The sequence below is a fragment of the Hypanus sabinus genome, chromosome 2 (assembly GCF_030144855.1).
Source record: "Hypanus sabinus isolate sHypSab1 chromosome 2, sHypSab1.hap1, whole genome shotgun sequence".
NCBI lineage: Eukaryota > Metazoa > Chordata > Chondrichthyes > Myliobatiformes > Dasyatidae > Hypanus > Hypanus sabinus.
This window is the reverse complement of record NC_082707.1, coordinates 13,164,413-13,181,923: the sequence shown is the minus strand read 5'-3', so window position 1 is coordinate 13,181,923 and position 17,511 is coordinate 13,164,413. Positions and strand designations below refer to the sequence as shown.

The following is a 17,511-nucleotide window of genomic DNA, read 5'->3' as shown; positions in this document are numbered from 1 at the left end:
TGTTGCTTGCTCAAGGACACAACACGGTGCCTCAGCTGGAGCTTGAAACAGTCACCTTCAGATCACTCGACCGATGCCTTATCCTCTAGGCGAAACGCCAAAATATGTTACTATTGAAGCAGTAAAATGGATTCAACGGTGGCTCTTTGGAGATGCCAGAGAGTAGTGGTGGATAACTGTTTGTCAGGTTACGGGCCGGTGATTAGTGGTGTGCCTCAGGGATATGTACTGGGTCCGATGTTGTTTCTGATATACATTAATTAACTGGATGATGGGGTGGAAAATTGGATTCGTCAGAATGCAGATTATACACGATAGGTGGCGTTGAGGATTATGAAGCAGGTTTTTAAAACTTGCAGAGATATTCAGGCCAGTTAGAAGTGTGGGCTGAAAGATGGCAGATGGAGTTTAATGCTGATAAATGTGAAGTGCTACATTTTGGTAGTACTATTCAAAGTAGTACATAGCATGGTAAATGGTAGGCCATTGTGGAATGTGGCAGAACAGAGTGATTTAGGGCTAATGGTGCACAGTTCTCTGAAGGTGGAATCTCATGTGCACAGGGTGTTGAAGAAAGCTTTATAAATCAAACCATAGAGTATAGGAGTTGAGATGCAATGTTAAAATTGTACAAGGCATTGGTGAGGCCAAATTTGGAGTATTGTGTACAGTTCTGGCCACCGGATTATAGGAACGATGTCAACAAAATAGAGAGAGTACAGAGAAGATTTACTAGAATGTAACCTGGGTTTCAGCACCTATGTTACAGAGAAAGGTTGAACAAATTAGTTCTTTATTTTTTGGAGCGTAGAAGGTTGAAGGGGACTTGATAGAGGTATTTAAAATTATGAGGGGGATAGATAGGTTTGACGTGGATAGGCTTTTTCCATTGACAGTAAGGGAGAGTCAAACAAGAGGACATGAGTTCAGAATTAGGGGGAAACATTTAGGGAGCGGTAGCTGTGTGGAACGAGCTTCCAGTAGAAGTGGTAGAGGCAGGTTCGATATTGTCATTTAAGGAAAAACAATTATAGGTATATGGACAGGAAAGGAATGGACGTTTATGGGCTGAGTGCAGGTCAGTTGGACTAGGTGAGAGTAAGCGTTCGGCACGGACTAGAAAGGCCGAGATGGCTGTTTCCGTGCTGTAATTGTTACATATGGTTATAAGCAGGAAGGAGCGTAAGAATGAAATTAGGAGAGCCAGAAGGGAAGGCCATAGCCATGAGGTTTAATAAAACCCTAAGGCATTCGACAAATATGTGAAGAGCAAGAGGATAAGGCGTAAGAAAGAAAGGAAAATTCAAGGTTGACAGTGGAAAAGTTTATATGGAACAAGAGGAGATAGCGTAGATACTTAATGAATACATAGGTTCAGTATTCACTACCGAAAAGGAACTTGTCGATTGCAGGGTTGATTTACAGTGGATTGACCAGCTAGAGCATACAGACATTAAGAAAGTGGATGTGCTTGAACTTTTGGAAAGCATCATGTTGTAGTTCGCAGAAGGATTGGAGGAGAGATAACACAGGCTACCTTGGGAGGCGAGGCAAGAATTTGCTGAGCCTCTGGCAATGATCTTTGCATCATCAAGTCGGGCGGGAGAGGTTTCGGAGTATTGTAAGTTTGTATACGTTGTTCCCTTATTTAAGAAATTGAGTAGCGATAGCCCCGGAAATTAAAGACTATTGAGTCTTATTTCTGTGGTTGTTAAGTTGAAGGAGAAGATCCTGAGAGTCAGGATATAAGAACATTTGGAGAGGCATTATTGATTAAGAATAGTGAGCATGGCCTTGTGCCTTAAACGACTGATTGAATTTTTTGAGTATATGACTAAACACATAGTTGAAGCTGGAACAGTAGAAGTGGTGGACTGAATTTCAGAAAGACAATTTGATAGGGTTATTGATAAAGTAAGGAGGCACGGAATCCAACGGGACATTGCTTTGTGAAACTATAATTGGCATGCCCACAGAAGATAAAGAGTGGTTGCAGCGGGGTCATATTCTCCATCGAGTACTGTGCCTCAGGTGTCTGTTCTGGGACTACTTACCTTCGTGGTTATTATATATGACCTAGATAAGGAAGTGGAGTAAATTTGCTGATGAGACGAAAGTTGAGGGTGCTGTTGATTGTGTTTAGGACTGTCAGAGGTTACAGCGGAACATCGATAGGCTGCAAAACTTGTCTGAAAAGTGGCAGATGGAGAACATCTCAGATAACTGCGAGTTGGTTCATTTTAGTAAGCCAAATGTGATGGCGAAATATTGCATTTGATTTTTGGCGGTGTCGAAGATCAGAGGGCTCTTGAGGTCCATGTCCACAGGACGCTCAAATGTGCTGCGCAGGTTGACTGTGTCGTTAAGAAGGCATACGGTGCATTGGCCTTCGTCAACCGTAGGAATGAGTTCAAGAACCAATAGGTAATATTGCAGCTGTATAGGACCCTGGTACGATCCCACGCGGAGTACTCTGCTCGGTTCTGGTCACCTCACTACAAGAACAATGTGGAAACTATAGAAAGGGTGCAGAGGAGACCTGCAAGGATGTTGCCTGGATTGTGGAGCATGCCTTACGAGAATAGTTTGAGTAAACTTTTCCCCTTGGAGCGTCGGAGGATGAATGGTGACCTAATGCATTATATAAAATGTCACTTTATGAGGTTTACCTTTACACTTGCTCGTTTGTGCAAATATCTAAACAGCCAAACCTGTAGCAGCAACTCAATGCGAAAAAGCATGCAGACATGGTGAAGAGAGGCAACTGTTGTTCAGAACAAACTTCAGAATGGGGGAATAATATGATGTAAGTGACCTTAACAGTCGATAGATTGTTGGGACCAGACGCAGTGATTTGAGCATGTCAGAAACTGCAGATCTCTTGGATTTTTCACGCATAATGTTTGCTAAAGTTTAAAGAGACTAGTGCAACAAACAAACAAACAAAAAGGAAATATCCCGTCAGTAGCATTTCTGTGAGAGAAAACAGCATATTAGTGAGGGAGGTCATAGAACAATGGCCAGCCTGATCAAGCTGTCAAAAAGGGAAAGGTTACTCTTAATAACTACATGTTACATTGGTGTGCAAAAGAGCATCTCTGTCTCATGCACAACATGTCGATCTTGCAGTGGATGCCCTATAACAGTAGAAGACAAAGAACATCCACTCAAAGCGCTATTTTAGCAGGCATTGGAGCTACGTAATGCTCCCTGAGTGTATTCTTCTCGAAACAAAGAAAGAGAAGGAAAGATTCAACAGCGCTTATGATAATCTCCAGTGCAGGTACGGGCACAAGAGAGAGGCAAGTACCATTAGCAAATGGACAAAATAGAGACACTAGTTTATAAAGTTCAATAAGCATGATTTGCTGCTGTCAATACCCAGACAGTTGCCGTGAAATACACGAAGACGCAAATCAAAACATCAGCATACCAGATAATTTATTGTTTACATACTGATGAATAATTCTTAGTAATGAAACGATTGTACTCAGACCTAAATAACAGATTTACTTTAAACTATTTAATTCATTCCGTAATTAAACGTGTCTGTAAGTTCAGAGTTAGTTGCTGCAGATAACCATAAGCACACGATAATAAACTCCGAGACCTATGATGGATATCATTTAACTTTCCTCTGATATCACTTTCCCCATAATATGTTTCTTCGTGTTTTTCTCTGGAGTGACTATAATAACGTAACACTTCGGTGCAAAAATGCAAAACAACAATCCAAAACTGGAGGCCAGGATGGCAAACACTTCAACTGCCACAGTGTATTTCCCAGGAGAACTCACAGAAGCCGGAATGTAAGTGATCCAAACCGCACAAAAGATGAGCATGCTGAACGTTATACACTTTGCCTCATTAAAGTTATCCGGCAGCTTCCGTGCGAGAAAGGCCAAGACAAAACAAATACACGATAACAAGGCGATATAGCCCGACGCCGAGTAAAATGCTGCAGAAGAACCTGTATCGCATTCTAAAATTATCCTCTCCCGGTAATATTTGGTATTGATTACAGGGAAAGGAGGAGCAATGAACAACCAAAACACACATATTAAACCCTGCACGGACACCAGGAGGAAGATACTTATCCTCTGCTGTCTTTGACCAAACCATTTCATCCTGTTACTGCTGGGATGCGTTGCTTTAAATGCCGTCAGCACCAGAATGGTCTTGACCAGAACACAGGAAATACACAGGACAAATGAGACACCAAATACTGTGCGCCGTAACATACAAAACAAATTTGAAGGTTCACCAATGAATGTGACCGAGCACAAGAAACAACAGCTTAACGCAAGTAAAAGGAGAAAGCTGAGCTCAGAATTGTTAGCCTTAACTAGAGGTGTGTGTCGATGTCTAAAGAAGAGACCCACTGTCAGTCCAGACATACATACTCCAGCCAAAGCGAGAACCACCAACAACGTGCCGAGCATTTCGGTAAAAGCCAGGTACTCGATACTCTTCGGGATGCATTGATCTCTCCGATCATTGGACCAGAACAGAAGAGGACACTTGATGCATTCAGTGGAGTCTGAGGGGAAAAGCATCCAAATACGATCATTACATGTTTGAGAAGTCACTGCAAGAAAATGTTAGTGTAGCTCTCATAACCAACATGTATTTGTGCTCACCTGTGGTGTTGCTAATTTCTCCATCGGCACAGTACGTGCAGTCAAAACAACAAATCGGTTGTCCTCTCCTCGCTGTTTTCCTTGTTCCTGGGAGGCAACTTTCAGAACAGACTGCCCGGGGAATCTAAAATGGAGAAATGAAATCAAAATTTGATCATTTACATTTCGTAAGGGCTCCACTGCCCGGTAATATTCTGTAACCAGTTTCATTTCATAAATGCAAGTTTCTTGGAACTAAACGTGATTTTTAAACCGGACTAATGCCTAATACTTACTGAAGTAACTTTCTTCTTTATTATAACCTAAGACTTGCTATTGGATGGCGCTCGAAGTTCCTGTCAGACAAATGGTTCCAATGTCTTTCAACTGATCGCGTTGATGTTTCTCCTCGAGTAATTGCTGATTCATTTGTAAAACATCTTATCCACGACGATTCGATACTCATCCTTCGGGGATTGGAAATATCAGTTGCTGCTCTCCCTAATAACAAACCTTCAGATTCGATATAGCTAGAACTAATGCTATATGATTCAGTGTAAAATGGGGCAGCATGTTTATATTCTGGGAACAACAATCCATTGCTTTTGCACACAATTAAATCCCGTTTGAATACTTTCTGAATTTAAATTCGGTAATAAAATGAACAACATTATGTCACGAACAATGACAACATAAAATCTTATTTAGCGATGCAACGCGGAGTCGGCCGTTCCAGCTCTTTCAGCCTCACAATTCCGACAAACCCGATTAAGCCTAACCTGATCACGGGATAATTTGGACTGTAGGATGACACCAGAGTACCTGGATGAAAGCAATGCATTCTACCGTAGGATATACCGAGATTCCTTACCGAACATGGAATTGAACTCCCAGCTTCGGAAAACCTCGAGCTGAAATAGCGCGCGCTTACCGCGACGCCACAATGGCGCATGACAAAGCACAATGTGTTTACACTCTAATTCGGTTTGACTCTCCCCACATTCCCATTAGTTTGTGATCCAGATTCAGATTCCCACTGGGTAGAAAGGCCAGGTATGCTCTCTAACCACTGAACAGAACGAGAATGTGCAAACGCCAAAGAAACGGCGCCGGAGGTCGTGATTGAAACTGGTCTATGGAACTGTCAGGGAGCGGCGCCACACGCTGGCACTTTGTGATGCCTGTCTGATGTCTAATCATTCCATGTGACAGTGTCGTTTAAACCAGGTGAGAATTCGACTCCAAATTCACCAAACTCAAAAAACATAGTAGGATATGAAACGTCTAAAAGACACACTGCATTCTTGGACAATTGGGGAAGAGGGGTGTGCAAGTAAGGGTTTTATTTGTAAATAGACGAGTTTCATTTTTCCCATTCTCAAGTCTGAAGTAGAATAAAAATATATAAAAAAGTATGAAGATATACACTTCCACAGAAGTGATGGGGGGTGGGTGGGGATGAAGGTGTGGGTGATATTTAACTGGCTTCTGTGGACGGAATCTGGTGGTGCTGCGTCACTGGGCAGTTTCAACTCTCCTTCCACTTTCATCATCAAATGGAAACAATCGTAATCATTTTCATGTTGATACTCCAACCTGAATCTCTATAATAAACTATATGATTGGTTTCAGATGGGCTGTCTATCTCTCGCCTATGTACATTTAATAATAAAACAAACGGCACACTTGTACCATTCTTTGCATTACCTTACATTTATAGCAAACACAAACAATGTCCATTTTTAATAGGCAACCATACCTCACGCTTACCACTGCTCCAGGTTATGTGATGTGGCTTCAGCAAAAGCTCTTTACCGGGAGGTGCTGATCCATTGTAATATCCAACTTTTCGAACTACAAGGCTACCGTTCACATTCATTTGCCAGTTTACAATGTCGTAAGCGGCTGTCGGATTGCCGTTCTTATCAAGATGCACCTTCTCTCCAGTTTTTGTTGTGAAATAAATTGACTTCATATAATGGAGAAGCTAAAAAAAATTCCAACAAGTCGCCTTCAACTTCTTACAAATGATAAAAGATTTTGCCTTCAAGAATCAGTCGCCCAATTAACAGTAATTGAGACTTGTCATGACAGGATTGCTTCTGCATAGATTCAGAAAGTACTGCAGCGCGGAAATAGCATCTTTAGCTAATGCGATCCATGACAACTACATCATCCTCTTTGCTAGTCAGTTCGGCTCATAAATCTGCAGGCCTTTTTTATCCATGTGCCTATTCAAATGTCTCTTAGATCTTGCAATTATAGCTTCTCGGCCATTTCTTCTGGTAGCCCTACGGGAAGATGGTAACTCTGAGGACTCTTTTCAATTTTTCCCCTCGTATCTTATGTCTAGGCCTTCTGGCAAATGATATGACCGAACAACAGCTACATATTATTATGAATTTATATCCTTCTGTGCGATAACCCTTTATTCACATGCGCTGCAGGAAATTAATCGTGGCCAAACTCTTTCAACAACTCAGGATATCTTATCGAGGAACATTCTGGTAAATATCTACTGCACCCTCTCCAGCTTCACAGTTCCTTCCTTAACACTCACAGTGCAGTCTTATCCCTTAAAGGCACTATTAGCGTTATTTTTCACAGGTGCTTACATCGAAACAAACAGTAAAATTTGTCATTTGCATCAAATCAAACGTGCGAGTATTTTTTTTTTGCTGGCAGCCCGAAATGCCAATGCCAAATAGTATGCTCAGAACTCAGTGATTCTCTCCCCCAGCAGTACGTCTTTGGATTGTGGGACGAAACCAATGTAGTCATGGTAAGACAACATACAAACCGCTTACAAGTTGCTGCTTGAATTGAGCCACGATCAGTGAATTAATGTAATGATATATGCGTTACACTACCGTGCCGCGATACTGTAAAACTTGATACCCTGACTGGTGAAGGTAAACATACGAAAAACCTACTTCACCCAAACTGTTTAGTTGTGCTGCCACTATCAGCATAGTGTACCACCGTACCCCGAGGTTTCTCTCCGTCCCACAGGATTTGTCAGTACTCTGCTATTAGCCTTACATATACTACACTGGTTTGAGTGTAAAACGCACATCAACAATATTGAAAGACGTCTTAAAACGGATGAAGTGAAGTGGAGATAGGTCTCTACCTGCCATGGTTGAAAGGTTGAAAGCCGTGCACACGTTCTGTTCAGAAATGGACCTTTTCCACTTTCACATGAAAACATGTCGTGAAGTGCATGAGCGAAAGCCTTTACCGCTTTATATACAATGTAAGAACTCCCGTCCATGGTCAGATCCGTGTAGGCGTTTACGATGTGTCGCAAACTCTCATTTAAACTGCATTGCGAGGTCCGGCCAACTGTACCTATTGCCTTTGTCGCGTTTTCTAAATTTAGAGTACAGCTGAAGGTGGTTTCCCAAAACTCCCTAACTAAAGGATTATCCGGAAAACTGGAAGGATGGACTGTCTGAAGGAAGTCTCGCATCCCCGGAACGTCGACAGCAGGTACTGCAGTTCCAATTGCCCCTGTAAGGAAACGCCACCCGCTATCGAAACCAACAATGTCGGTTGTAATCCATGCCTCACTGCCGACCCACTGTACGCTGCTGAGGTTTTGCCGTATAACCTCCTCAAATAAAATGCGCATTTCGCCAGGTCCAGCAAAGGCCACTACGACATTTGTAGTCGCTTTTTTCATCATTTGCACAATCTTGATGATCTTCTGCTGGGGGTCCGTTCTGTGAAATGATTCGGAGAAGGCAATGCAGAGCCCAAAATCCTCAGCAGCCTCCATAAAGGCTGTTATTCCGGAGATGCCATAGTCATCGTTGCTGTGAACAGTTCCAATCCAAGTCCATCCAAACCTCTGAACGAGATGCATCAGCACCTTTGACTGATGCTCGTCACTTGGGATAGTTCGATGAAAAGTTGGATATTGATTCTTGTCGCTGAGACATACACACGTGGAAAAGTAGCTGACCTGCATTCAAAAAGACATTTGTTGTGTTGGTTGAAGTGTGGCTGTGACTCCTCAAATCAATGTAAATTAATTTCAATGCAAACGCGATAACTGGTAAAAACCTAACGTACCAGCCAGTTTATGAAACATTTGGTTATAAATCTAACGGCGAATTTTAGCCAAATCTCACCAGCGGTATCGTAAAAGGTCCAGTTGTTCTTGCAACTGCGATGGACACCGATGACCCAGCGCCACCGACGATCCCTGGTACATTGAGAGGCCCATCACAAGCTTCGTCCATGAATGTTTCATCCTGACCATTCACCATAGACAGAGCCGCCTTTGTTGCAATCTCCGGTGAACCGCAGTCATCATGAATCCTGTAGCCCAGTGTTACATTCGGAAGGAGTTTTTCGTCCCTGTTTATTTCCTCTATTGCAAAAATCATCGTCTGTAACAGGCGGAATCCCATTAAATCAAAACTGAAAACCAACCACAGATTGGAATTAATATTGGAATTAGTTTATTATAGTTACTTGCATGGCGATCGATTCAGAGATTATTGCGTTTTTCTTGAAATACTTTGTCAAATGAGCACGTCAAACAGTTCTGCACAAAGGTAGTAAATAGCAAAGATGAATTAAGATCCAGATATTTCTGGATGTTATTAGCTGCGATCTTGATGTCACTTTATAATATAAATGGAACATAATTTGATTCACGAATTCCTTTAATTTCAAACACGACACTCATAATGGATCAGTATGGCTTTATTATAAAGCAAATCAACTTAGATTTATTGCATCTTTTTTTGAGGAAGATAAACCGGCATGGATTAGAATAGAACTAGATAAAATAGGAGAAAATATACCAGAAGATATTATATATAAATGGGAATCTAAATGGATACGGGAAAAGAAAGAATCTCCTATATTAAAACATTTGATTGACTTATGGAATAAGATAAATGTTGACGATGAGATAAAGAAATCCTTATTGGCAAGGAGATCTCTAATTCAAAATAGACTTATTCCTTTTACAATGGATAATCAACTTTTATATAATTGGTTTCAAAAAGGGATTAGATATATAGGTGATTGTTTTGAAGGAGATATATTAATGTCATTTGATCAATTAAAGAATAAATATAAAGTATCAAACAATACTCTTTTTTGTTACTTTCAACTGAGGGCTTATTAAAGAGAAAAATTAGGTCAAACAATGTTATTGCCGAAATCTAATGAAATAGAAACATTAATTCAAAAAGGACAGATTAAAAAAAATATCTCATGTATGTATAATTTGATTCAAAAACAAGCAATTAAACGAGGAGTCCATAAATCAAGACAAAAATGGGAAAGTGACTTGAATATTAAAATTGAAGAAAAAAATTGGTCAAGACTATGTCTTGAAAGTATGACAAATACAATAAATGTCCGGTTAAGATTAGTGCAATATAACTTTTTACATCAATTATATATTACACCACAAAAAAATAAATAAATTAAACCCAAATTTATCTGATCAATGTTTCCGATGTAACCAAGAAATTGGTACTTTTTTACATTCTACTTGGTCTTGTTCTAAAATTCAACCTTTTTGGACAAATTTAAGAGTTTTATTGGAACAAATTATTGGAATACAACTTCCACATAATCCAATATTATTTTTATTAGTTGATATTGAAGGGATAAAACCGATACCCAAATTGAATAAATATCAGAAAGAATTTATAAAAATTGTATTGGCAGTAGCCAAAAAGTCTATTGCAGTTACCTGGAAATCGGATACATATTTAAGTATAGATCGTTGGAAGAAAGAAATTTATAGCTGTATTCCACTTGAAAAAATACTTATAATTTAAGATATAAATATGAAACATTTTTGAAAATTTGGCGCCCTTATTTACAAAAGACAGGATTAAATATATAGATGCTCCGAAGATGAAATAATCGGTTATTTGGGGAAATAAATAAATATATATATTAAAGTTATTACGAACTCCATGGAGCATGTGGGAATCTTCCAATATCCAGGCACTCCTTCTTTCTTTTTTTCCTTTCTTTCTTTCTCTTTTTTTCCTATAGGGATGCTAGGGGGGAGGGTTAAGGGGAGGGGGGATGGGTAATATACATTTTTTCTCTACTTTTATTTTGTAACTACTTGAAATCCAATAAAAAAAGTTTTTTTTTTAAAAAAGTATGGCAAACAAGGGGCTTCGTTATATTAGTTTAATTGAATGTAGTTAGAGCAACATTTGCTGAGTCACTGTTCAGTGTGCACAAGGACATTTCTTCCTGCGTCTTCCCTTCTAGCACCAAATGACTGTTATCCCACCCCTATTTATTATTATTTTTCATTAAGAGTTATAGCACGATACCAGCTCCATCCAGACCAACGATCCCATGCCACCTGCTTTCATCCATGTCGCCGAATAACATGACACGTAAGTCTTTGGAATGTAGGAGGGAAGCGGAACACATAATGGAAACTCATGCGTTCTCGTGGGAAAAAGTACAAACCCCTTAAAAGTAGCAACACACACACAATGTTGCAAGAACTCAGCAAGCCTGGAAGCAGCTGTGGAAATGTGTCTCGGCCCGTAACATCGGCTGTTTACACATCTCCATAAATGTTGCCTGGCTTGCGGAGATCCTCCAGAATTTTGTGTGCTTTGCTTGGATTGGCACCATCTGCAGACTTTCTCGTGTTTGTGGTCCCTACAGATTGCAGTTTAAATTGAATCGCGAACGCTCAGAGATATAAAACATATGCTATACACAGAACTACTGTTTCGCCCACAATAGATGAGGGAACAAGAGCTCACGCGCTGATGTCACCGCATCAGATATTAGGAAAAAATGGATGCTTGGCCTTCAAAGATATTCTATTTTTTTAGAACTCATATAGCTTAATGTTAGAATTTGATACAAAGGGAAGAGGCGCATTAACATTGCATTAACAGGCCAGGTCATTAAGGTATCCAAAGTTCTTTCCATCGACGCGGCTAATTCAGCTATTTTGCTTTACTAAATCATCGCGATTTTACAGTTACATATAGGAACAAATAGTGTGTTTATTTCGATACACAATATTTAGTTTACATGGTGCGACATAGCCTTTCGGTAATTAGTCCAGCGTACCGGACGCCTTGTCCAATGAAATAGTCACCAATCCATCTGCATCTACTGTATTGTTGATTCGTACACCCACTGATATTCCACAGTGTGAAGCGTTTGGTAGGAGTACAATCGTGTACCATAAAACTGTTAAACAAATCGTAATTTTAAACTTGAAAGAATAAAACGGATGCTTAGTCAGAACTACAACAGGTAAAGCAAAAATGATCTAACCTTTTACATTTGATTTCTTTTGTCCGATTCGTGAATGCATTTATCCGCTGGAAACTGTTTAAGTGCACAGTAAACATTCCCCCAAGTACAACATCGCCATCCTTAGATATGTTGGGGAGTTGTATTCTTTCCCGGACCCTGCAGTTTAGCGCATCTGAACCAGGTACAAAAGCAAAACCTACCAGGACTCGGAACATAAACTGAAACATTGCAGCTTTGACTGTGGCGAATACTGGGTGAATATTTCTGTTTATATTCATACGTTGGCTTCAACAAAAAATCCGAGGTTAATTAGGCAAAGAAAGATTCCCTCAATAGGGAACCGTGCCTCCTCGAAATTAATCGATGTCCCAAATGAGCATAACTAATTTGGTGACAGTGAGATACACCTGAGTGTCAATTATAAAGTGATTATCCAAGCTGTGAGGCAAATGCAATGTTGCTAGTTAATTAGATCAAACAATAAAACACACCAAAGTATAACTTCCTAACAACAATATTTCTTTACTAACATTGTTGATTCAATAAATGATTCATCATGGACTTTTAAACAACTTTTTACCTTTTATATCAAGCGGAATCATAGGTTTAATGTACTTGGTGTAGGTACAGTGGGGATGTCGGGGTAGGTTTTTCACACAACTAATGCAGCTTGCATGGAATGCAGTTGCAGCGACGTAGGTGAAGGCGGATACAAAAGGGACATTTAAGAGGCACTTAGATAAGGATATAGAGCTTAGAAAAATAGAGGGCTATGCAGTAGGGTAATTCGCGGCACAGAGTAGTCTAATTGCTCAGCATAATATTGTGGGCAGAAGGGCCTGTAATGTGCTGTAGATTTCTATGTACTATGTGCTATGTTCTTTAATATCATAACTATTTTGCTAAATGTCATAACCACTTACACAGAACTTCAAAAACTCACCTTTTGAATTCTGATGTTTATCGTTATTAATGCACCTGGCCAAGGTTCAAAATTCCATCTAATGATTTTTTTTAGAGATGAGCGGATGAAGCAGAATTTTTTAAGTATCTGGGATGCAACACTAAATGGTTCTCGTCAGTCGAAATGTACTTGTTCACCACTGCGCTCTTTCGTGCACTTGAAAAGGTAGATAAATTGGGGAAAATGAATTATAAAGTTGTAACAGTTTGATAAGCAAAGGTTCTAGGTTAAAGGGAGTACAGGTATAAGATAAAGAAGCGGAAATTGAGACATGATATGAAATGTGGCAAATCGGAAAATTTCAGATGTACACCATTGCCACCTTGGAGTACCTGGGCTGTAGGGACTGCTTCAGTTCTACGTTAACATAGAAAACCTACAGCATAATGCATGCACTTGGGTTACAATGCTGTGCCCAACATCTTCTTACTTCAGAAATTAACTAGGGATACCCATAGCCCTCGATTTTTCTACGCTCCATGTACCAATGCAAGAGACTCTTAAAAGACCCCATCGTAACTGCTCCCATCACCGTAGCCAGCAGCCCATTCCACGTACTCACCACTTTCTTAGTAAAATACTCACCCCTGACAGCTCCACTGTACCTACTTCCGAACACCTTAAAACTGTGCCCTCTGTTGCTAGCTGTTCCAGCCCTGGGGAAAAAAAACAGCTTCTGTCTATCCACATGATCAATGCCTCTCATCATCTTATATACCTGGATCAGGTCACCATTCATCTTACGTCACTTCAAGGAAAAAAAGGCCAGTTTCAGTAAAACTGTTCTTATAAGGCATGCTCCACAATCCAGACAACATCCTTGTACAATTTCTGTACTTTCAGCTTTCTTCTTGTAGCGAGGTGACCAGAACCGAGCACAGCACTTCACGTCGGTTCTGAACAGGGTTCTAGACAGCTGCAATATTACTTCATGGTTGATGAAGGCCAATGTTTCGTATGCCTTATTTAACTACACCGTCAACGTGAGCAGCAGCTTTGAGTGTCCTCTGCACTCCGACCCCAAGACACCTATGATCTTCCACACTGCAAAGAGTCTAACCATTAATATTATATTCTGCGACTATATTTGACTCACCAAAATGAGACAACTTACACTTATCTGGGTTGAACTGTATCTGCCTCTTCTCCCCCGTGTTTTGCGTCCTATCGATGTCGCACTGTTACCTCTGAAAGCCCTTCAGACTATCTACAAAACACCAAGCCATTATGTCATCAGCAAACTTACTAATCCATCCCTCCACTTCTTCATCCAGGTCATTTATAAAAATCACGAAGAGCTGGGTCCCAGAACTGATCCATGAGGCACAAGACTGGTTATCGACCTCCATGTAGAAGATGACGCGTGTACAAGCACTCTTTCCCTTCTGTGAGCAAGCCGATTCTGGATCCACAAAGCAAAGTCCTCTTGGATCCCATACCTCCTTACTTTCTTAATAAACCTTGCATGGCGTACCTTATCAAATGCCTTTTCTAATCCACAAACATTAATTACTACTGCTGCACCTTCATCAAAGTGTTTAGTCACATCCTCAAACAATTCAATCAAGCTGGCAAGGCATGACCTGCCTTAATCTGTAACTCCTGGAAAAGTATGTGTACATGCGTAAGCTCATACAAAATATTTTGGAACGCTGTTTCTAATTACATAAATATATTTTGCTCTTAAATCAAAACAATGTGATATGGTGAAGGATTATCGGCCAAAAGTAGAAGTTATGCAGGCCACTGGCTGTCAAATATGGCGATGGTGCAGTTGTTGCACAAAACTAACAAAGAATCTCTTTTGGTTTCATAACACACTTCATGGCGAACAGTGAGGAAGGTAAAATCGATGAGAGATGAAAATACGTGTTAAATGGTTCGATTGGTTATTGCCTCCTGCAGGAATTAACTATTATAATATATGGAAGCCATAAAGGAGAAGCGTTTCACAGTACGTCAATGTCTGTGACATGAATAAACCAAGTGACTAATTAGTATAGCAATTTACTAATTGTGAACAAACGAACCATAGAATTTGACTGAAATGCTTGACAACAATAGCCGTAGGGAAATGTTGGAATTTGTAATCAAGGGTAGAGAAATATACATCAAAAAGTGGTATGTATTGGTTATGTACGGATAGTTTGTTCACAATTGGTAAATTGCTATGCTAATTAGTCACTTAGTTTATTCATGTCACTAATATTGACTTACGGTGAAACGTTTCTCCTTTATGGCTTCCATATATTATAATAGTTAATTTCTGCAGCAGTCGTCTCGATTTGGTTAAGCTTCCTCATTGACGATATTATGTTTTGTAACACGAGAGCTGAAAACTATATATACACGCACACATTAATGATCTGGATGATGTGGTGGTAAATTGGATTAGTCAGTATGCAGATGATACTAAGATAGGTGGCGTTGTGGATAAAGAAGTACGTTATTAACGCTTGCAGACTGACTTAGGCCAGTTAGAAAAATGGGCTGAAAGATAGCAGATGGAGTTTAATGCTGGTTACGTGTGAGGTGCGACATTTTGGTAGGACTATTCAAAATAGGATATACATGGTAAATGGTAGGGCATTGATGAATGCATTAGAACAGCGATCTAGTAATCGGGGTGCATAGTTCCCTGAAGGTGGAATCCCATGTGGATAGGAAGGTGAACAAAGTTTTTGGTATGCTGGCCTTAATAATCAAAGCATTGAGTATAGGAGTTGGGATGTAATGTTAAAAATGTACAAGGCATTGGTGAGGCCAAATCTGGAGGATTGTGTACAGTTCTGCTCACCGAAATATAGGAAAGATGTCAACAAAGTACAGAGCGTGCAGAGGATATTTACTAGAATGTTACCTGGGTAACATAAGTTACTGAGGAAGGTTGAATAAGTTAGGCCTTTATTCTTTGGAAGGTTGAGAAGGGACTTGATAGAGGTATTTAAAATTATGAGGGTGATAGATAGAGTTGACGTGGATAGGTTTTTTTCATTAGGGGAGATTCAAACAAGAGTACACGAGTTGAGAGTTCAGGGGCAAAGGTTTAAAGGTAACCCGAGGGGGAACTTCTTTACTCAGAGTGTGGTAGTTGTGTGGAACGAGTTCGAAGTATTGCACTTCGTTAAAACCAACCAGATTATTCTCTCTCTCTCTCTCTCTCTCTCTCTCTCTCTCTCTCTCTCTCTCTCTCTCTCTCTCTCTCTCTCTCTCTCTCTCTCTCTCTCTCTCTCGGCCCACAACCCTGCTCATCCATCTCCCTCTGGTGCTCCCCTCCCCTTTTCCTTCTCCCTTGGCCTTCTGTCCCATGATCCTTTCCCTTCACTAGCTCTGTATCCCTTTTGCCAATCACCATTCTGGCTCTCAGCTTCACCCCACCCCCTCCAATCTTCTTCTATCTTTTCGCATTTTCCCTTCCCCCTCCTACTTTCAAATCTCTTGATTATCTTTCCTTTCAGTTAGTCCTGACGAAGGGTCTATGCCCGAAACATCGACGGCGCTTCTCCCTATAGATGCTGCCTGGCCTGCATTTTGTGTGCGTTGCTATTCATTACGTACCTCCACTACGTGCTCCGACTCCATGCACACGTTTCCACTATGGCATATAATTGGTCCTATTCTTCCAGGCTGAACCTCTTGCCCTTCACATGCCTGGAATGCCTTGCGGTTCTTCTTAATCTTACTCGTCAAGCACTTCTGTTGACCACTTCTAGCTCTCCCAGTTTCATTCTTAATCTACTTCCTGTCTGCTTCCTAGTGTTCTGACCGTTCATGAGCTTTTTTTCCTTTTCTTCTTACTATATTTTTTAAATCCTTTGATTATCACGATCCTTTTCTTTTGACTGTCCTTCCTCACAAAGCCCCCGCAAGCTCTGTCCACTTGTCAACCAGTCCATCCTTTGCGTCTTCACTTCGGTTCCCACCCAGACGAAATTCAATTTAAGCCCTTCCCAATAGCGGTAGAAGATCTCCATCCCAAGAGATTGTTTTCTCTCAGGTTCAGGTGCAACCTGCCAATCTTACAAAGATCATCGCTCCCTCAGAAAGGGTTCCAATGATCCAAGATCGTGAAACCGTGCCCTCTGCGCCATCTCCTCAGCCACTCATTCGTCTCCTTCTAACCTTCTGTTCTGACCTTCCAGATTTCGTGACACCGGAAATAACGGTGAAAATCTTGACCATCCTGCTATTCAGCCTCCACCCTAACTCCCAGAAGTTACTGCGCAGTGTCTCTATCCCTCTAATGTCTATGCAATTGTTACTAATATGTACCAAGACCGCTGAATGCTCACCCTCTCCTTCAGGAATTTTCTGCAACCGGTCAGAGACTTCCTGGACACGATCCCAGCGCTTCCCTAGCTATCGTAGAATTTCCTTTCTTTCCCATGAACTATCGAGTCCCATATGACTACTGCTCCGTATGACTTCACCTTACACGACCTTGTCTGACTGTTGTTGCCTTTCGCTGATAGGTATTCCTCTCATAAGTATCCAAATTTGTATACTTGTTGCTGAGGGTATGGCCACACTGGGCCCGTACACTGAATTCCTTTTGCCTTCTCTCCCAGCGTTCACCCACCTGCACCTTAGATTTGCACATTTGGTGTAAACAACTGCTCGAATGTCTTATCCATCAGTTTTGCGATC

General features: G+C 40.7%; 1 protein-coding gene across 1 annotated transcript; it reads right to left on the bottom strand.

The window, feature by feature from the left end:
* Positions 1-3,626: 3,626 nt before the first annotated feature.
* On the bottom strand, positions 3,627-11,995 carry LOC132403096 (extracellular calcium-sensing receptor-like). Its single transcript, XM_059986381.1, has 6 exons — positions 11,919-11,995; positions 8,756-9,047; positions 7,753-8,586; positions 6,379-6,606; positions 4,641-4,764; positions 3,627-4,540 (listed from the first exon to the last, which is right to left on the bottom strand). The coding sequence occupies exons 1-6, from the start codon at positions 11,993-11,995 to the stop codon at positions 3,627-3,629; spliced, it is 2,469 nt and encodes an 822-aa protein (XP_059842364.1).
* Between the last annotated feature and the right edge of the window lie 5,516 nt (positions 11,996-17,511).